General features: G+C 38.9%; 3 protein-coding genes across 3 annotated transcripts in view; 1 reads left to right on the top strand and 2 right to left on the bottom strand.

The window, feature by feature from the left end:
• Positions 1-2136: 2136 nt before the first annotated feature.
• Positions 2137-9111, bottom strand: LOC129406437 (complement factor H-related protein 1-like). Its single transcript, XM_055144201.1, has 2 exons — positions 8907-9111; positions 2137-2333 (listed from the first exon to the last, which is right to left on the bottom strand). The coding sequence occupies exons 1-2, from the start codon at positions 9109-9111 to the stop codon at positions 2137-2139; spliced, it is 402 nt and encodes a 133-aa protein (XP_055000176.1).
• Positions 9112-9432: 321 nt separating this feature from the next.
• The window catches only part of LOC129406436 (complement factor H-like), a 37013-nt gene continuing 25002 nt past the window's right edge, over positions 9433-21443 (bottom strand). The window contains exons 5-6 of the mRNA XM_055144200.1: positions 11400-11582; positions 9433-9479 (exon numbers count right to left, since the gene is read on the bottom strand). Of these exons, the coding sequence (XP_055000175.1) occupies positions 9433-9479; positions 11400-11582 (230 nt within the window). The remainder of the gene's footprint in view (positions 9480-11399; positions 11583-21443) is intronic.
• On the top strand, positions 16803-17880 carry LOC129406533 (active regulator of SIRT1-like). The gene is made up of 2 exons (XM_055144692.1): positions 16803-16908; positions 17520-17880. The coding sequence occupies exons 1-2, from the start codon at positions 16803-16805 to the stop codon at positions 17762-17764; spliced, it is 351 nt and encodes a 116-aa protein (XP_055000667.1). The 3' UTR covers positions 17765-17880.

The raw sequence follows: 21443 nt of genomic DNA, 5'->3' as shown, positions 1-21443 counted from the left end.
GCTCGAGGCACCAATCCACACGTTTAGATGAGCCACATGCATGAAGATACCAGGAAAGGAACCCAGGTGTGTATAATTCCATCAACGGCCAACATCCAGAGACTTAAAAGCAAGCTCCCAGAAGAGCATGGCCACAAAGTGGCCCTGTGATATCTTAAAACCTACTTCTCCCTTTGGGAGAAACTAGCAAGCTACTGAGAGTTTCCTGCCCACATGGGACAACCTCACAAGCTTCTCATTGTGTATTCCTATGCTAAAGCCAGTAACAAGCAGGATCTCTTTCCTCTGACCCTGAAAGAGCCTCCAGTGTGGCATCGTTGGGAGGACCCAGTGGAGAGAGACTTTTAAAATCTCAGGGATAGGACAAATGGAGAGGTTACTGAGCCCACTTGAGAAATCAACAATCAACAGGATTCCTTGATTCATTGATTTGTGAAGAATAGTCACATGGACATAACATGCACCCCTCCCCAAACACACACCCTGGGTTCCCAATTCTTCACAAATGGAAGTAGCACTGCATAAACTTTGTGTAAGTTTCAGGTGTGTCATTATAACTCAATACAGAAGTTCACCATGGAGTGCATTTCTAGCCTTTTAGAAATAACTAACAGATTTTGCACAGTGTAACCTCCTCCTTTGCCTTCCACTTTCCTTGGGGGGCAGACATAGTGGTGCTACCAAATGTTGCTCAGAGTCTCCAAAGCCACTTCTGTACTTACTCTGCCAACCTTGCTAACAGTTCACTTGAGGCCATGCATTGCTGGAAATCACCTGAGCTACCCTGCCAGTGCTCCTTGGCTCCAGAGTCACATTCTGCTAAGTAATCCAGTTCTCTGGGCCGACATCTAACAGGGCTCAGGAGTCACAAGCTGATAAAGATTCGACCAGATCAGGCAATGTCTTGAAACTCCTGAAATATCCCAGCCGTCCCTTTCCCATTATTCCAAACATAAACGCTAGAAGATTTTATAGTTTCTAAGTTGTTTTTTTTAATAGTTTGCAAATAGTCTACAAGCTTATAGTTTATATATCCTTTTGTACATAATTTAATCCATTTCATTTATGAACCACATATGAATGAAATCATGCATTACTTATCTTTCTCCATTGGATTAGTTTAATAAATCACAGTCATTCATGTGCTCAAAAGTGGCAATATCTCATTATGTTGAAATATTTCATTGAGAATAGAAGCAGTATGTTCCCTATCCAATCGCACGTCAATGGGAACTTCTGTTTTCCCCAGTCCACTCTTGTACATAATAATGCTTTGAACATGACTATGTTTATTTTCTTCGACTTAGTGTTTAGTCCCCTTTTAGTAAGTACCCAAGTGAGAATACTATATGAGACTTTTCATTTTCATGAATTATGACTTTTCATAATGACTACACCAATCCGCTTCTATAAAAGTTCAAGTGTTATATATGATACCTAACTCTTGTATCTCAGGTTCTTTCCCACTCTTCTAATCATCAGCATTATTTTAAAATTTCAAATTAGTCATGTATCAACAAAAGTGTGAAGATTATTGCATGATTTTGGAATTGGAATCTAGTCACAAACGAATAAAAGTGAGCTAGTTCTATTTTGTTCTTCTCATAGACATTTAATTTTGCCTGAGTTTTAAGTGTTTGTAATTGGCATTATTTTGAAAGCATGATTATTTCTACAGTTTCTTTGAAATAGAGTCTCAGAAATCCCTGGGAGTTCTAGAAAGAGGTGGAACAATATTAGCAGAATGACAGGAAGAAGTAGGCAGAAAAGCTTCTACGTCAAATTTCAAAATAGAGACATTTAACAAATAGGATGCACACATTATTTTTTACAAACTTTTAATGTGTTACCTTTAAAATGTAATTCACGGATCTCTCAGATTAAAACTGCATCATCAACATAATGTGTACCTAACTTGCTAATGCCAAAAACAGTAACAATAAGTCTCTCAATGAGAGATGTAACTGGTGCCCGCTTGAACCAAACGATTAGCAACGGGATGACAGTGACACTGACAGCTTGCTAACTATGAACAAAGTTTAAACATTAAGAATGAATTGAGAAGAATGGATTATAAATGAATATTCAAAACAAATGTATATATTTTAAGTTTCCGATTGCATTAGAAATATTAATTTACCCACAAGTGGGATATGCTACTTTTCCATCTCGACAGGTTGTTCGAAATGATTCAGGTGGTGACAATCTACGATATCCCCTTTTACAATAAAATTCAACCTTGTTCCCTGACTCAAGATAAAGTTTCTTTTTATCCACCCATCGGAACACTATATTATGTTTATTCAAGATGTCTTCTGATATTACGCAGGGATCTGAAAAGGAAAAATTATAAACTTTAAATGTATACAAATACTACTCACAAATGTCAGATTTTCAAGCAGAGTTTCCTACACTCATCCAAGAATTTGATACCAATTTTTTGACAAATCAAAATATTGAAAACTCATCATGTGAATTTAAAATGTTTAAAGTGTGAAAATTAAGAGTTATAGTGAAAGCTTTCTAATGTCATTTATCATATTAAGAGCCTATGTTAAAGGAAGTTTCATTGTTGTGCTTCAAACAAGGAGTATTCAAATTTTATTTCCTTTTATATTTATGTTTTGTAGTCATTTAGAAAGTAAGATTTGTGAATCCGTGAACTTTTTTTTAAATAAAAAAAATAAATTTATTTGTATATTTTAATGAGTTAAGAGGTCTGAGCTTGGAATTAAAAATGCAAAATGATTAGATACTACTAAAGAATTAATTCAGGAGTTTAGAAATATCATTTCACCAGATACCAAATCACCTCATACTTAAAACATGATGTGTTTTTATTTTATTTTTTTTATCTGGACTTTATTGATCTAATAAAATTACATCAAGAATTGAAATGAATTATACATTATTGTGCTCATGTTTCCCCCATACAAAGTTCGAGAACCCATCCCTTCACCAGTGCCCATTCTCTACCACCAGTAGACCCAGCATCTCTCCCACACTCCCCTGTCCCGTCTCCCCCCACACCCCACACTGCCACTATGGCAGGGTATTCCCTTTTGTTCTCTCTCTCTGATTAGGTATTGTGGTTTGCAATAAAGGTGTCAGTGGCCATTCTGTTCAGTCTCTAGTCTACATTCGGCACACATCACCCTTCCCCCGCATGAACTCCGACCACATTTTACTTGGTGTTCCCTTCTCTGAGTTGCCCAGAGTGAGAGACCAGCCTCCAAGCAATGGAGTCAACCTCCTGGTACTTATTTCTACTATTCTTGGGTGTTAGTCTCCTAGTCTATTATTCCATATTCCACAGATGAGTGCAATCTTTCTATGTCTGTCTCTCTCTTTCTGACTCATTTCACTTAGCATGATACTTTCCATGCTGATCCACTTATATGCAAACTTCATGACCTCATTTTTTCTAACAGCTGCATAGTATTCCATTGTATAGATGTACCAAAGTTTCTTCAACCAGTCATCTGTTCTAGGGCATTCAGGTTTTTTCCAGATTCTGGCTATTGTAAACAGTGCTGCGATGAACATATAAGTGCAGACGTCATTTCGACTATACTTTTTTGCTCCTCTGGGATATATTCCCAGCAGTGGTATTGCTGGGTCAAATGGGAGCTCAACCTCTAGGTTTTTGAGAATCGTCCATATTGTTTTCCAAAAGGGCTGAACTAGCCGGCATTCCCACCAGCAGTGTAGAAGAGTCCCTTTCTCCCCACATCCTCTCCAACAGTGGTTGCTTTTGTTCTTTTGGATGTGTGCTAGTGTCTGTGGTGTGAGGTGGTATCTCATGTTTTTTTTTGATCTGCAACTCTCTGATGATTAGTGATGTAGAGCACTTTTTCATGTGCTTTTGGCCATTCGTATCTCTTCCTTGGGGAAGTTTCTGTTCATTTCTTCGCCCCATTTTTTGATGGGGTTGGATGTTTTCTTCTTGTAGAGTTCAACCAGTGCTTTATATACCATTGATATCAACCCCTTATCTGGTGGGTATTGTGTAAATATCCTTTCCCATTCTGTAGACAGTCGTTGTCTTCTGGTCACTGTATCTTTTGCGGTGCAGAAGCTTTTAGCTTAATGTAGTCCCATTTGTAGATCTCTGTTTTTGCTAGATTGCTTAGTTCCGTGTCATCTTTGAAGATAACTTTATCTTCAATATCGTGGAGGGTTTTGCCGACCTTGTCTTCAATGTAACTTATGGTTTGTGGTCTGATGTTGAGGAGGTCTTTAATCTATTTTGATCTGACTTTTGTGCATGGTGTCAAGTCGAGGTCTAAGCCAATTCTTTTGCATGTGGTTGTCCAGTTGTGCCAGCACCATTTGTTAAAGAGGCTTTCTTTCCTCCACTTCACATATCTTGCTCCCTTATCAAAGATTAGATGATCATACACTTGAGGTTGTGTGTAGGGATATTCCACCCTGTTCCATTGGTCTTCGACTCTGCCTTTGTTCCAATACCATGCTGTTTTAATTGTTACCGCTTTGTAGTAGAGTTTAAGGTTAGGGAGGGTGATGCCTCCCATCATTTTTTTACCAAGAATTATTTTAGCTATCCGTGGGCGTTTGTTGTTCCATATGAATTTCAGGATTGCTTGATCCGTTTCTTTGAAGAATGACATGGGTATCCTTATAGGGACCGCGTTAAATCTGTATAATGCTTTGGGGAGTATTTGACAATGTTTATTCTCCCTATCCATGAGCAGGGGATATGTTTCCATTTCCTCATGTCCTCTTTTATTTCATGGAGTAGAGTTTTATAGTTTTCTTTGTAGAGGTCCTTTACTTCTTTAGTTTAGCTGATTCCAAGTTATTTGATTTTCTGGGGCACGATTGTGAATGGGATTGCTTTTTTCATGTCTCTTTCTTCTGTCTCATTGTTTGCATATAGGAAGGCCATGGATTTTTGGGTATTGATTTTATAGCCTGCGACTTTACTGTACAGGCCAATTATTTCTAAGAGTTTCTTACTAGAGCTTTTAGGCTTCTGTAGGTATAGTATCATATCCTGTGCGAATAGCGAGAGCTTGATTTCTTCCTTTCCGATCTGAATCCCCTTAATATCTTTTTATTGCCTGATGGCTATTGCTAATACTTCCAGAACTATATTAAAGAGAAGTGGTGAGAGTGGACATCCTTGTCTTGTCCCCGATCTTAGAGGAAAAGCCCTTAGTTTTTCTCCATTGATGATAATGCTTGCCATAGGTTCGTGGTAGATGGCTTTGACTATCTTGAGGAAAGTTCCTCCAAAACCCATTTTGGTGAGAGTTTTTATCATGAATGGGTGTTGGATCTTGTCAAATGCTTTCTCTGCATCTATTGATATGATCATATGGTTTTTATCTTTACTTTTGTTGATATGATGGATTATGTTGATTGATTTCCGAATGTTAAACCATCCTTGCATCCCTGGGATGAATCCCACTTGGTCGTGGTGTATGATACTTTTGATGAGTTGTTGGATTCTATTTGCTAGTATTTTGTTGAGGATCTTCGCATCGGTGTTCATCAAGGATATTGGTCTATAGTTTTCTTTGTTAGTGGTGTCTTTGTTTGCTTTTGGTATTAGGGAGATGTGCCTCATAGAAACTGTTCGGAAGGGTTCCTGTTTTTTCGATTTCCTGGAAAAGCTTGAGGAGAACTGGCAACAAGTCTTCTTTAAATGTTTGGAAGAATTCGCCAGTGAATCCATCTGGACCTGTGCTTTTGTTATTGGGGAGACTTTTGATTAGTTTCAATTTCCTTGATATTTATGGGCCTATTCAGGTATTTCAAGTCTTCTTGGTTCAGTCTTGGGAGATTGTAGGAATCAAGGAATTTGTCCATTTCTTTTAGGTTCACTTGTTTAGTGGCATATAGACTTTCAAAGTAGTCTCTGATGATCTTTTGAATCTCCTTGGTTTCTGTTGTGATGTCCCGCTTTTCATTTCTGATTCGGTTTATTAGGGTTTTCTCTCTTTCTTTCTTTGTGAGGCTTGCTAATGGTTTATCAATCTTATTTATTTTCTTGAAGAACCAGCTCTTTGTTTCATTGATCTTTCGGATTGTTTTTCGGTTTCCATATCGTTAATTTTGCTCTAAGTTTTATTATTTCTTTCCTTCGATCTGGTTTGGGTTCCTTTTGCTGGTCCTTTTTTAAGATCTTGAGCTGCAAAGTCAAGCTATCTATATAGGCCCTTTATTCCTTTCTGAGGAAAACTTGCAGAGCTATAAAATTTCCCCTTAATACAGCTTTAGCTGCGTCCCATAGGTTCTGGTAGCTTGTGTCTTCATTCTCATTTGTTTCAAGGTATTTTTTTGATTTCTTCCTTGATTTCCTTCGTGACCCACTCATTGTTCAATAGTGAGTTGTTTAATTTCCAAGTGTTTGTTTTGGTTCTCCGCATCTGTGCATGATTAATTTCCATCTTCAGTGCATCATGGTCTGAGAAGATAGTTGATACAATTTCTATCTTCCCGATTCTATTAAGGTATAATTTGTGACCCAGAACGTGGTCTATTTTGGAAAGTGATCCATGTGCTCTGGAAAAGAATGTGTATTCTTTCTTTTTGGGGTATATAGCCCTGTATAGGTCTATTAGCTCTGTCTCCTCCATTTCTTCCTTCAGGGCCATTGTTTCCTTGCTGAGTGTTGTTCTTGTCAATCTATCCAGAGGTGATAAGGCAGTGTTGAAGTCTCCTACTACTATCGTGTTGCTAGTTATGTCCTCCTTAAATTCTGTTAGGAGTTCTTTTAAGTATTTAGCTGGTCATTCATTAGGTGCATTTACGTTTAATAGTGTGATTTCTTCCTGTTGTACATATCCTTTGATGAATAGGAAATGACCTTCGCTGTCCCTTCTAATCTTTTGCAGCCTGAAATCTATGTTTTCAGATACTAGTATGGCCACCCCCGCTTTTTTGAGGGAACTGTTTGCTTGCAGGATTGTTTTCCACCCTTTGATTTTGAGTCTGTGTTTGTTCTGACATTCAGATGTGTTTCTTGTAGGCAGCAGAAAGTTGGGTTTAGTTTCTGAATCCGTTTTGCCACTCTGTGCCTCTTGATTGGTGCATTTAGACCTTTAACATGAAGAGAAATTATTGTCATGGGATTTTGTGCCATTTTTCTGTAGGGTTTGTTGTTCTTTTAGGTCTTTTTCCTTGTCTTATAGTAGCCCTTTCAGTCCTTCTTTTAAATTTGGTCTTGCGTCTATGAAGTTCCTGAGCTGTTATTTCTCCCTGAAATAGTGTATAGTTCCTTCAAGTTCAATTTAGAGTTTAGCCGGGTAAAGTATTCTTGGTGAGGCATTCATTTCATTGAGTTTTTTCACTATATCCCACCATTGTCTTCGGGCTTGGAAGGTTTCTTCTGATAGGTCTGCTGTGAATCTAAGGGGTGATCCTTTGTATATGATCTCCTTCTTTGATCTTGCTGCTTGCAGTATTGTGTCTCTATCCATAGCATCCATCATTCTGAGTATGATATGCCTTGGGGATTTTTTATTTGTTTCCCTTTTAGCTGGTACCCTTCGGATTCCTTGGATCTGGATGTCCATATTTTCTAGCTCTGGGAATTTCTTAGCAATGATGTCTTTAATTGTGTTTTTTTTTTTCATTAAGTTTGGTCCCCTGTGGTTCTGGTACTCCAATGATTCTTATGTTGTTTCTCTTGAGGTCATCCCCTAGGACTCTAATTCACTCTAGAGCCATTTTGAGGTCTTTTGCCATTATTTTTTTTGCCTATATGCTTTCTGCAGCTCGTCTTCAAGATCACTGATTCTTTCCTCGGCAGCAGTCATGCTACTGTTAAGGGCTCCTACTGAGTTTTTTATTTCATCTACCGATTCCTTTAATTGTGTCACTTCTGTTCGTAGCTTCGAAATTTCTGCTCTCATTTCTGTTCATAGCTTTGAAATTTCTGCTCTTATTTCTTCCTGGATTATCTTGGTGGATCGTTCCAATGCTGCATCCATATCCTCCCTTAATTTATTGGAGGTTCGATCCATAGTTGCTTTGAGTTCTTCAACCATCTTCACGATTTCCTCTCTGAATTCTTTATCAGAGGAGACTGTATTTCTGGGGAGTCATTGCTGGGGTTGCAGAGATCCTCCCTTCCATCTCTGCTGGTGGTGGGGATTTTCCCTGTTTCTTCATGTTGATATGGGTTTTACTATTTGGCGCTCTCCTTAGCTTGAGAGGGGTCTCAAGAGAAAGCGTGGGGCTATGATCTTTTTAAAAAGGACTCTATGCGCGGCTCGATGAGTTCATTAACAGTTTTTGTGAAATGAGGATAGGCTAGGTCAGTTGACAATTAACATATAGTGACTAAGATGACCAGGGTATTCTTCAGAGGGATAGATTCTATCGATTATGGCCAGAGCACAATGCATTGAGTGGGAAATATATCTTTGGCCGCATAAGCAGCTGCCACTCCAGAAGGAGCCACGCCCCATTTGAGGCCACGCCCCTTAAGAGTAGACACGCCCCTTACAACCTGGTAGAGATGGGAGGGGTCAGGCCCCCTGGCAGGGAGACTGAGAGGCCCAAGACGGAGGGATCTGGGGTCTCCGGGGCCCCAGACCGTCGCCTCGGGGGGATCCGAGCCAAATCCGTCAACTTTTTTCCCTAAACATCAAACTGTCATTTAGATCCTATCATTTTCCTTGACTCCTTCAGCATATTAATATAATTTTTAAAAAAATAAATAATTAAAATTAAATACTTTCTTTTTTCCTTTTTTTGGGTCACACCTAGCAATGCACAGGGGTTACTGCTGGCTTTGCACTCAGTAATTATTCCTAGAGGTGCTCCGGAGACCATGTGGGATGCTGGGAGTCTTACCCGAAATGGCTGCGTATAAGGCAAATGCCCTACCCGCTGTACTATCGCTCCAGACCCAGGCATATTAAAATACTTACCTATGCATTTGGGTGGTTCTGACCACTGCCCATTGCGGCATACTATAGTCCTGTTTCCTTCGAGTGTATAAAGGGATTGGCACTGGTACTCAACTCTTGATTCTGGAGCATATTCCTTATCTTGCTGTGAAATAGTATCTCCATTTGCTATCGGTGGAGGGGGACCACACTTTCCTACAGCGTCAGAAAAAAATATTTGGTTCATTAAAACTTATTGATTTCATGGTAATATCCATTACATTTACTAGGAGAGAAAGAACAAATGTTTAGGATAAAAAATAAATGGGTAAAACTGTAACGTACACAATATAGTCATAATGTTACATGATGGAAAAGATTCAATGAAGAACTTTCAATTTATAAATTGTCATGCTTATGACCATTTCCTTTCAGCATGCATAAAAGCAGATAGAGTATTAGCGAATATGTTTGCTTTAGGGACTCTACTATTGCAAGTATTTTTTCATGGGAGTGGAGTGTTTGTATAGAGAGTAGGATGTTTACTTTGCACACAGCTGACCCAGTTTCAATCCCCAGCATGATATATGGTAGCCCCAATCCGCAAGGTGTGGCCTAAAAGGCAGAAAAATATATATTTTTCATAAACCAATTGTGCAGAACAAAAGACATCTGTTACAGTGGAAGTGGAGGAAAGGCGAAGGGCACCACATCATCTCGTGATTATGTGGTGAAATTATCTCCTTAAACTTTAATTGGTCTTTTAAATTTTACCAACTGAAGAGGTAGCCAGTGAAATAAAAAATAAAAGTGGTTGGGGGAGTGGAAAACAATGTGACATCAGAGGGTTTATGGCTGGTATCAGCCTCGTTGACCCCTCCTCTGTGCCTGGGTGGACGGCAGGAAAGTGGCACAGGGCCCAAGAAGAAAGCAAACTCATGGGTCAAAGAGCTGAGGAGATGCAAGACCCCAGTGAAAGAAGACGGAGCTGCTGTCACCAGCAAGGAGACACAGATGTCAGGCTCCAGTCACTGATCTCAAACCCAGAAGCTAGACTCTAGATCAAGTATAATGGTCGACAGGATATGGTGTTTGGACACTGGGAGATATGGGATAAACAGGTTGAGTCACGCCACAAGTAGGTAAAAGGATGAGACCAAGACGTGAGGGAAGGACCTAAACCATCCTACTTAAACTGTCAATGAATAGTGATCATCAATCTAAGCCTTTGAAGGTGAATATTTCATACACTACTCAAAGATTGGCAAATTTAAGAGATAATCCAATTTCATAGAATAAAATGAAGTATCTGGTTTCATAAAAAAATATACTACAATTTGCATGGGATCTCTAAGATTTTATTGCTATTGATTTATTCCAATTTATTTTTAATTGTACCTTCATGCTGAAAAGTAATCACTACATTCTAGCAAACACTGCATAGTTCCCTAAAGTACTTATATGTATTCAGAAGCACGGTATATGAAGTGGTAAACTTAACTTCACTCTACCCTGAGTTACAATACAAAAAATGCCAGAATTACAAGTGATATTAAGAATGAGCCTATATAATTGCTATAGTAGATTGATTTGATCATACCAAAATTGTTTGCCAGAGTGCAAAAATCCTGTCCAACATGCCAAAGAATGTAAATTTATAAATCAGAATAGTTCTCCCATATTATTTTGATGGGAATTGATTCTTTTTACAAATTTTAGTGAAAATAATTAGTTGTTGCACTATGCTCATCTACACACCGAGGTGGAATACTCCAGTGTCCCATGGAGCACGTTATCTTGTTGTCTTTTTCAAATATCTTAAAGCCAGCTTGGGGCTGGAGCGATAGCCCAGCGGGTAGGGCGTTTGCCTTGCATGCAGCAGACCCGGGTTCGATTCCCAGCATCCCATATGGTCCTCTGAGCACTGCCAGGGGTGATTCCTGAGTGCAGAGTCAGGAGTAACCCCTGAGCATCGCCAAAAGCAAAAAAAAAAAAAAAGCCAGCTTGACAAGTGTAATTCAGCATGGTGCCATGTGGGGAAACTTCGGGCCCCAGTGAATACCTAGCGGATGTAGTGCTTCCATGTTCAATCTGAGGTGGCTGACAACATGGAAGTTTTTCTAGAGGAACAACAGAGATCCAAAAGAAAATGTTTTGTATAAATTTGGTATAACGTAAAATATGAAAATGAAAAAAAACAATCCAACACTGGCATTTTATCTGAGGGAAACGTGAACAAAAATAAATTACAAGGTCAAAAAACATAAAGCAAATCTCACATATATGTTCAACGTGCCCTAACCAACGTCCCCATTTTTTTTTGAGGAGTAAAAATAGTCATAAGTAAAACTTGTAGCTGTTTTACATACTAACCTCCATTTTTTCCCATTTGTTTCTCAGGGAAAATAGAAAATGTTTAATTGATCTGTTTGCTTGTATTGGTAATTTGCAATTTTATGAGAAAATCAATGAACAAGTTTCACTACTTTCATTTAACAATTAAGGAATAATTGTTGCAAACTAGACAATACTGACCTACACAGCGTGGTATTGACTGCCAGGTTCCATTTTTGCACTCCATTTCTTCTGATTCCTGCATTACATAATTTTCTTGGCAGAGAATTGATATTCTTTCTCCATCCCGGTAATTGACTGTGGTCGTCATAATTTGACTATTGGGAATCTGAGGTGGAGGTGGGCAGACCTGTATTGTTTTACCTAAAATTATTAAAATTAAATTTCTTGCTAAAAATCAGGTTAAAAGATGACAAAAATAATTCAAGAAATGCAAAATTCAGAAATAAAGTATCATAATGACTATGTGATTATATGCTCTATGTATAATATGTCATGATTTTGGACATTTTCACTATTTGTTTTTAGCTTTTCTTGTCACACCCAGAGATGCACAGGCGTTATCCCTGGCTCTGCATTCAGGAATTACTCCTGGTGTGCTGGAGAACCATATGGGACACTGGGAATCAAACCCGGGTCAGCATCGTGCAAGGCAAACGCCCTACCCCCTGAGCTATCACTCCAGGCCCTGGAGGTTTGTACTTTTATACATTTGTGGGCAGATTTAATAATCTTCAATTTTTTTTAAATTTTATACCTATTACAGATTCTTTTATAGACAATAAATATTGATCTAGGGTTTTAAACAAGTCTATATACATATATGACTACAACAATGCTTAAGGATTGGATTAAAACCATCTTAAAGGCGGGGGAAGGAATAAGTCAAAGGACTGGAGTTCATGCTGCTTCGGGAAGGCCAAGGTTCACTCCGTGGCACCACATGGTCCCCTGAGCACATTCAGGAGCAACTGTTAATACACAGGACCTGGGAATCGTCCCTGAGCACCTCTGGTGTGTGGGCCAAAAGCAACTTTTTTTTAAATTTTACTTTTGCTTTTTATTGGGGGGTGGGTCACACCCAGCATTGCTCAGGGGTTACTCCTGGCTCTACTCAGTAATTACTCCTGGTGGTGCTCAGACACCATATGGGATGCTGGGAATCGAAACCGGGTCAGCCATGCGGGTTCAATTTGTACGCAAATGCCCTACAAATGCCCTACCAGGTGCTATCACTCCAGCCCTACCGAAAGTAACTTTTTAAAAGAACGAAAACTTTTCAATATAGTCTACCAAGGGATGCTGATTTATCAGAAAAAGAATCTATTTAGAAGATAATAAAACATGCAAACAAGTTTTTATGCCAAGATAAGAAGGAAATATGATCCCTAGTTATAAGATTAAAAATGTTAAACTTCCCTAGAGGCAAAATAACTGTTCTTTTGCACGGTCTAGAAAGAAACTTATAACTTGACAAAACGCACCTGGTTAACAGATCATCAGTCTGGTATTAGTTTGAAGAGCAGCAGAATTTAAAAGATTCCTCTATAATCATATAATCATGAGTTCCTATAAAACATATCTCAGCTATAACTTAGGAGCACATATTCTGAAGACCTCTTCAAATGAGAAGGATCCTGGATGTTTGTACCTAGAAAATTTTTAATTCCACTATTGCTCTTTGAGTTTTGCTCTCTTCTTTCATAGGAAATCTTGATTTCATTCAAAGCTATATTGAAATACATAGAGTGAAAATTAAAAGACTTCTCAATTTTCCAAAATGGCATATTCAATTCAAAAAAAATAATTAACTGACTAAGTATAGTTTATTCATAAATATTAACATCATCAGAGTTATAACTTTGAAGCTAACCAAAATATTTTTCCTGTGGCTGGGCAGAGCATAATACACAAACACTTGTCATGTATGTGCTGATCCAGGTTCAATCATCAGAGCCTCATGTGGACCCCTGATCCTTCCAGGAATAAATCTCTGAGTGCAGAGGCAGCACTCTACCTGGCTGTGGCCCAACTCCCCCCAAAACTACTTTGTTATTTCTGATATTAATATCTTGGTGGAGTTTTCTTTTCAAGGTGTTCACAAGGAACAACTTCTCATTCTGCACTGCGCCTTGGTAGTTATGCCATTTGTTGGACCAACCATCAAATCTCTCATCATTTTATATATCACCTGTTTAATTGTTTTAAATACTTGTGTCAATTTATTTCTATTTAGCATTTGTGTCCTTTTGATTTTCTAGGCATTAGATTGCAATCTTGCCTTAACTTTGTTCCTTGTTTTCCCATGTCTGTTTTAAAGCTATAGATAACCTTTGCTTACACTATACCCATAGATTTCAGTGTGTTCTGCCATCATGTTAATTTTATTTATTTAAATTATTTTCTACTACTAAATTCCTGAGAATTTACTTAAGAACTTGCTTATCATTCCAGATTTGTGAGATTTCAAAATGACAAGTGTCCTTATATTTCTCTTGTTTCTTAATTTAGAGAATGGGATGAGGATAGACAGGCATTTTCTTAGGAGGGGGGTGGAGATATATTTTTGGTGTTTTTTTTTCTTTTTTGGGTCACACCCAGGAATGCATAAGGATTATTCCTGGCTATGCACTCAAGAATTACCCTGGAAGTGCTCAGGGGATCATATGGAATGCTGCGAATTGAAAATGTGTCGGCCATGTGCAAGGCAAATGCCCTGCCAACTGTGCTATTGCTCCAGCTTCAAGGATATACAGTTATTTCAACTGACACTAGATGCTAAATACTTACTATTTCTTGGGAATGTCTTTATAACAGAAAATAATATTTCTTAAAAATAATCAGCAACATTAAATGAGAACAGAAGAGTTTTGAAGAAAAGAAGTATGAAAAATTATATTAATATGGGTCCACATTCTCTGGGCCAGAGGAGCTGGTAGGGCTTCAGCTCAGTGTGGTCTCCTCCATTTCACAAAGAAACTGTGTAGCTGCTTATGCAGCCTTGAAACATCTATTTGTCCCCTTCCTCACACCTTTACACACCTGCTGGAAAACAACAGGGACACATGGGAGAATCAGAACACCCTGACACTGCTTCCATTTACGTGGTGGGACCAACCTCACATTCATTCATTTTCTGTACCACAGAATCCTAGTCCTGCTGATCCAGCCTCATTCGGCAACTGCAACTACCCCTGAAGTCTGGGTGGTCATCACCAAAGACTTGAATCTTTGCTAGCAGCTCCATGGTTCCCACCCACAAAACAGAACAAGGAAGTTAGTTTGGAAATCACATGGGGACATGTGTCCAGAGGTATCATCAAGTCTATTACAATTTTTGACTTACACACAAAAATTTTGACACCATTTGAGGATGAACGACCTTTATGACAGAGGAAATGAAAGATGCTCTTAAGAGAGAAACTCAATAATCTCAAAGAAAAACTGATGTAAAATCTTAGAGAATATATTGAAGAGGAGTGGAAAAAGACCAAGAAGTCAGTAACCACTCGCAGCAACAGAATTCAGATAGAAGCCTGTCAGTGAAGACAAATCACAAGTGAGCATTACAGAAGAAGAGCCAAAAGAAAAACAAATTAAACATGGTATCAAATCTAAAATACTTCCCGGATAACATCAGAAGAAGAATATTTGAACCTTAGGAACCCTGGAAAGAGAAGCAAAGTTAGTGAGAGAGATAGAAGCTGAATAGTTCCCCAATCATGATGCAACCTATGCATAGAATTAAGAGGTCCAAAGAATATCAAATGAAATGTCTCCAAATATAAGAACACCAATACATATTGTAAAAAAAACTCATAAGAGCAAAGACACATAGTATTTAAAATGTCAAGAGAGAAGCAAAATCTAAAATACAAAAGAAGATCTAATTCACAGTAGATCTTTTGTATGAAATTATACAAGCAAGAAGAAAATGGGATGATCTACTCAGAACACTACTGGAAAAAAATCTTCAACCTCAGGCTCTCTACCCTGCAAAATTGTCATTCAAATGGGAAATGATAAAAACATTCTCAGACAAACAAGAGTGCAAGACATTTGCTACATCTAATCCAGATCCGTAATGAATATAGAAAGATCTCCTGCAAAAACACAAATATCTAAGGACAAAAATAATCAAAATCATTAAAGAAGAATGATTTTTAAAAATGCATCATTTGTATCAATAATTTCTCTGAATGATAATGTATGAAACTCTCCCTTGAACATCACAGAGTGAGTCTGGCCAACAAACCATCTCCGCCCCTTGTAAGCTCATCATTCAGAGAGTCACAAGTAAACCTTGAAAAAGATCAACTAGCTGCATAAACTTCTTGGACACCTGTGTCTGGCTGAGACAGTGGGGCATTCTGTGAGTGGGGGCACTCTTAGAAGAGGGTGCCAGCCCAAACAAAGTTACGGCTGCCACTGGTTTTCACCCCCATAGCTGCCAAGCATGCCCTGGTCAGATTCCATCACCTTAGGACTGCTGAAGGTCAGAGTGAATTTACCCAGGCTGAAACCACAGGTACCTAAGGGCCCTGTGGCTGAAGTCTCCATCCCTTATCAGAATCAGAATAGGCAACCTCCACCCACCTTCTTGTACTTTCAGAAGCCTCAGCAATCAAGTTCACAAACCACATCAACTGCCACGCAAACTCATCAATAAAAAAATTTAACAGCAGTTGAACTGACCAGTTCAAAACTGTGGATTTTGAGATATGGACATCACTGACAATACAGTATAATAGTATCACCTCATATTGGATGAGATGTGATGTAGAAACCAACCTCAACTTGCAAAACCATTCACACAGAGGGTTAACTTGTAGCAGAACTTCAGTAATCTCTCTGACAAGGACTTAAATCCACATGGGAGATACAGCAATTTTCATCTAAAGAAATACTTGTTGATCATTCTGTCAGCCATTTATAGATATCAAGCAATATAAAATAAGTTTCTGTAGGCCTGCCATGGGGGCAGACTTGAAGGATGGTTGAGAAAATGGAGACAATGGTGGAGGGAAGGTGACACTGTTGGTGGGACTGTAACAAATCATCATGAAAGGCGTTGTAAGCCACAGTATTTAAATGAAGTGTTGGGGGGAAGGAAATCACAGAACAACTGGTTAATTCAGGAAACTATATCAATGTATTTGCTGCTTAGAGGAAATACACCTAAATTCACAGCATACATGCATGTTCAGAGTGAAAGGATGGAAAATGTTTCAAGCAAATGGTAAACAAAAAAAAGTTGATAATCACACTAATATCAAACCAAATAGTATTTAATATAAAGAAAGCAGTTAGAGATGGGGCAGACATTTCACTTTGGTTAAAGTAACACAAGATCAAGAACTACTAACTCTCGCCCTTTTGGCGCCACTGCTGATCGGATGGAAGGGCCCAAAAGAGCGCACTTGGACTCCAAGCAGCCCACTGAACTAATTACAGTATGGGAACGGAGACCCTAAGCCGGGCTGCTACAGTGGAAGCCGGGCATTCCTTAATTTTCTTAACCTCTCTCTCTCAACCCCTTCCTCCTGAGCACAGCGCAGGTTCCAGGGCTTTCTGGGCGCAAAAATGGAGATGCTGAGCCAGCTGAAACAGGACGCGCACGTGGGAGACCTCAGGGGGGCGGGGGGCGGTGACCTCCGCCACCGCAGATACTTAAACCCACTTGCCCCACGTGTGCGTCCCTTTTGGCGCCGCTGCCGATCGAACAGGATGGAAGAGCCCAAAAGAGCGCCCTTGGACTCCAAGCAGCCCACTGAACTAATTACAGCATGGGAACGGAGACCCTACGCTGGGCTGCGACAGTGGAAGCCAGGCATTCCCCATTTTCTTAACCTCTCTCTCTCAACCCCTTCCTCCTGAGCACAGCACAGGTTCCGGGGCTTTCTGAGTGCAAAATGGAGAAGCCGAGCCAGCTCTCTCTAGGTTTCTCCATCTTATGAGCACCATAAAAGGGTAAAAGTTTGTAGTGATGTTATTTCTGGTTGTACTTTCCCTGGACTTTATACAGAAACCCAAAACCGCACGGCCACGGCCGTGGCTGCGAGACCTAATGTCATCTAAGCATCAGCAATATGTAATGGTTCCTTTTTTAACGGGTCGGACTTTGGGGGGAGATCTTAACAAGAATAGTAAGTCTTTCGCTGAAATATTGAAGGCAATCAAAGTGGTAGCCATCTCTCTAGACTGAACTAAGCCATATCCCCACGCCGGCTGAGAAGAAATATCCCTCTTTCTCGGGAAGAAACTCAGCTTGGTGTTAACCATAGTATGATGACCATTAAGCAAACACAGACCTGGCCGAGTTCCAGAAACGCCAGAGTCGGGGCCACCTCAGGGAGAACCTGAAGCTCCTGACGGAGGCGCGAAGCCCCGTGGCCGAGACTGTCACCCAGCAGATCCTGCGGCAGAACCGTGGTCGCAAGGCTTGTGACCGGCCGGTGGTCAAAGCGAAGAAGAAGAAGGCGGAGGGCATGGTGTTCACGGAGGAGGACTTCCAGAGGTTCCAGCAGGAGTATTTCGGCAGCTGAGACCCAGCCCGGAGGGGGCAGCCTGGCACAGACACCCCGCACCTGCCCTGCTGCTGACCGTGGGCGTGGGCCCCGAGGCCCCCCCAGCCTGATGACGAGGGTGTACCCGGGGCCTAATATAAGGGGAAAAATTATGTACATGGAACAGCGGGATGCTGGTGGAATCTCGAGCCGGAGCCGATACCAGCGCACTACTTTTGGTTCCAGAAACTGCTTGCAGACATTCTACTAGACTATCAACTAAGCCAGAGCCCCACGCTGGCTGATGACGGGAAATAACCATCTTTTTCGTTTTTTTTTTTCCCTTTGTCAGGCAGCGTGCCGATTACTAAACAGGCGTGAACTCGGTGGTTCGAGGCAAGGGGGGAAAAAAAGAAAAGTTATGTAACAAACAGCGGGACTTAATATCTCTACATTCTCAGCAATGGAGAACTATCAAATGCTTCCTTGGCAATAGGACTGTCTTTTTCTTTTTGGCGGGAAACCCCAGCAACAATAGTGAGTTATGTGTTGAAACATGGAATGTAATCAAGATAAAGAGTAAACGAAGTGAAACTTATCACTTACAAGGGCAGGGACTGGGGGGGTGGGAGGGGGTGGTAGGTATACTGGGGTGGTCAGTAATGAAATATGGGCACTGGTGAAGGAAAGGGTGTTTGAGTATTGTATAGCTGACATAATCCTGAGAACTATGTAACCCTCCACATGGTGATTCAATAAAACTTTAAAAAAAAAAAAGAACTACTAACTCTCATCAACATGTATGTGCCAAACAAAGGAACAGCAAATTTGGTCAAACTTCTCTTCACAGGCCTAAGGAACCACTCAGACAGAAACAAAACAGGAGTGGTAGATTTAAACACTCTATTTTGGCCATTAGACACATGAAGTAGACAAAATGTTAGTAAAGATAGAAGACCCTTAAATGAGGAGTTGAAAGAATTTGAATTAATGGACACAGATAGGGCCAACACCCCGAAAATGCTGAATTCACAGTTTTCATTAGCACGCATGAAACTGGAGATAGTAAATGTCTAACTCCAGGATATATCATGTAACATAACATACACTCATTTAGGAACATAAAACTCATAACAAGCACTCATTCCAGCTACAAGTCAAAGGAAGAAATTAATCGTATGAAGATAGTGATACCCAGGCATATTTCTAGTTAAAATGTAAATTGATGCAATAATTTTGAAAACAGTATGAAGCATCCTCCAAATACTATGATAGAATTTCTAAATGATGAAACAATCTCACGCCTTTCCAAAGAAGACAAAATTATTAACTCGAAGAATCTTAAGAATCTTACTGAAATGTTTCACACACCATTATTTTTACATACGTAAACAAATTATTTCCAAACAAGAGTTATAACCCCCACCTGCAGGAAAATGGAAGATACTTAAAAGGATTTTTCCATCAAAAAAAGTCTAAAATAGAAAGGAAAATATTGTATGATTTTACATATATATGCAGTAAGAAAGCCAGCATAAAAGGGAAACATTAAACAAAAATTAACACGTAGGCATATAATAGAATTAAAAGACATGGAAGGGTGAAAGGGTAGGACTGGAGAAAGATTCGAGGATGTCTAGTGAAAGGCTGTGTTTGTGTCATAAATAATACAATAGCAATAAAAAAAGAATAATTAATCTGCCTACGTTTTATGCTTGTTATGAAGTTTACAACATTTATATATATAAAACATATGCATATAGGTATAACTATATAATTAAATTTATAAACTGTTTTGCTTAATTTTTAATTTATATTCCACTTGAAATTATCTTTAATAATTGGTAGCTATTTTTAGAAGAAACAAAATCTTATTTTCATAATTTAGGAAAAAAGAATAAATATTTTTAAACTAAACAAGAATAGCTCACATTTGCAGATTATTTCAGGATCCCAGTTTCCATTTATGCAGGTTGAGAATTTTATTTCTGATTTACCATTACATGTGCAATTTACATTGTCATTGTGATTAAAGTTATTCTTAAAAGGATGAAATGAAATCAATTTTTCTTTTCTACATGTCTTAAGTTTATTTGTTGCTATAAAAAAATAAAATATTCAAAGACAAATAAGTACTAATGAAATGATTAAAATATTTAGAAGATGGCGTCAATAGTACAGTGAAATGATACCTTATGCCCATAAATCCCACCAATCAAATTACTCCTCATCCTACTGCTTGTGATGAGCTACTATATATGAACATATCTTGTCTCCAATCTCAGACATTTTAGAGTAAGAGCCATCCCAGATATACTTTGAACTTTGGGATTAGGAGAAACAGAAGAGGCTTTGGGGAGCGTGTTCCTTATCATTAGCAGTCTAATACTCATCACATGACTTAATTTGCTCCCATATCTAAAATCTGTGCAAATTTCATTCTTGATTTCAACAAAACCACATCATTTTAAATCCCTTTAAACATTTCATTGAAAACAATCGTCCCTGGAAAACAATGAGCTCTGAAAGTAGGAAAGGGGAAGTTTCCTTGCCAGAGTATTCATTTTTTTCCAACAAAACAGAAGAAATTTTAGGCTCAATATGTGAAGCACTTCTAGCCTAAATATTTATTTTTCAAGAACGGTAAAGTGACACAAGAAGAAAAGTATATGCTAGAGGTAGTGTGTAGAATGTAAATATTTAAGGAGATCTTGTGTATGGTAACCAAAATTCAAAGAAACATACCTGTATAGACTATAGATGGAACATGATGGCCACTCAATATGTCTATTGCAAACCACAACACCCAAAAGGAGAGAAGGAGCAAAAGGGAATGCCCTGCCACAGAGGTAGGTGAGTTGTAGGGGAGGGGGTAGGGGTGGCGGGAGGGATGCTGGGAACATGGTGGTGAAAAATGGGCACTGATGGAGGGATGGGTACTCAATCATTGCATGACTGAAACACAAGCACAAAAGTCTGTAAGCATATAAATGTACCTCACGGTGATTCCCTTATTAAAAATAAATGAATAAATAAATTTTGGGAAAAAATTAATAAAAGTGGAGGAGAGAGTTTAATGTCAAAACCTGCTTGACTTATATAGTTTATAGTCATTGAGAAGCTATTTTATAATCAAATAATTTCATTCTCTAATAATATCACAACATCATAATACATTTTTTCTAGGTTCAAGATGAGTTAAAAATGGGTCTTTTAGGATCTGGAGTGATAAAACAGCAGGTAGGGCATTTGCCTTGCACACAGCCGACCCGGGTTTGATTCCCTGCATCCTATATGGTCCCGTGAGCACGACCATTGGTAATTCCTGAATGCAGAGCCAGGAGTGACCTCTGAGCATTGCTGGGTGTGACCCAAAAAGCAAAAAAAAAAAAATGACTCTTTTTGGCAAAAGGTAGTCAGAATCTTCAAAGCTTTAATGCAAGTGAGAATTCTTTCTCAATGTGGTAAAACAGCAATACAGATCTTAGATATTTGCTTGACTGGTAATTAAAAAGGTTCAATGAAGATAAATGAAATGTTTGCAACAGATTACCAGTTGAAGAAAAATAATAATTTTGTATTTCAACATTGGAAATGAGACTAATTTGAACTACACAAGCAGTCTGAGAATACATTCCTATATTAAGGACTGATTTAGACTAATGATCCGCAGGTTATTTTTCAAGAATATTAACCAAAGGAATATAATTATGTTAAT

This window comes from Sorex araneus, chromosome 7 (genome assembly GCF_027595985.1).
Source record: "Sorex araneus isolate mSorAra2 chromosome 7, mSorAra2.pri, whole genome shotgun sequence".
NCBI classification, from domain to species: domain Eukaryota; kingdom Metazoa; phylum Chordata; class Mammalia; order Eulipotyphla; family Soricidae; genus Sorex; species Sorex araneus.
The sequence above is the reverse complement of the archived record's forward strand: the minus strand, read 5'-3'. Positions and strand labels throughout refer to the sequence as shown.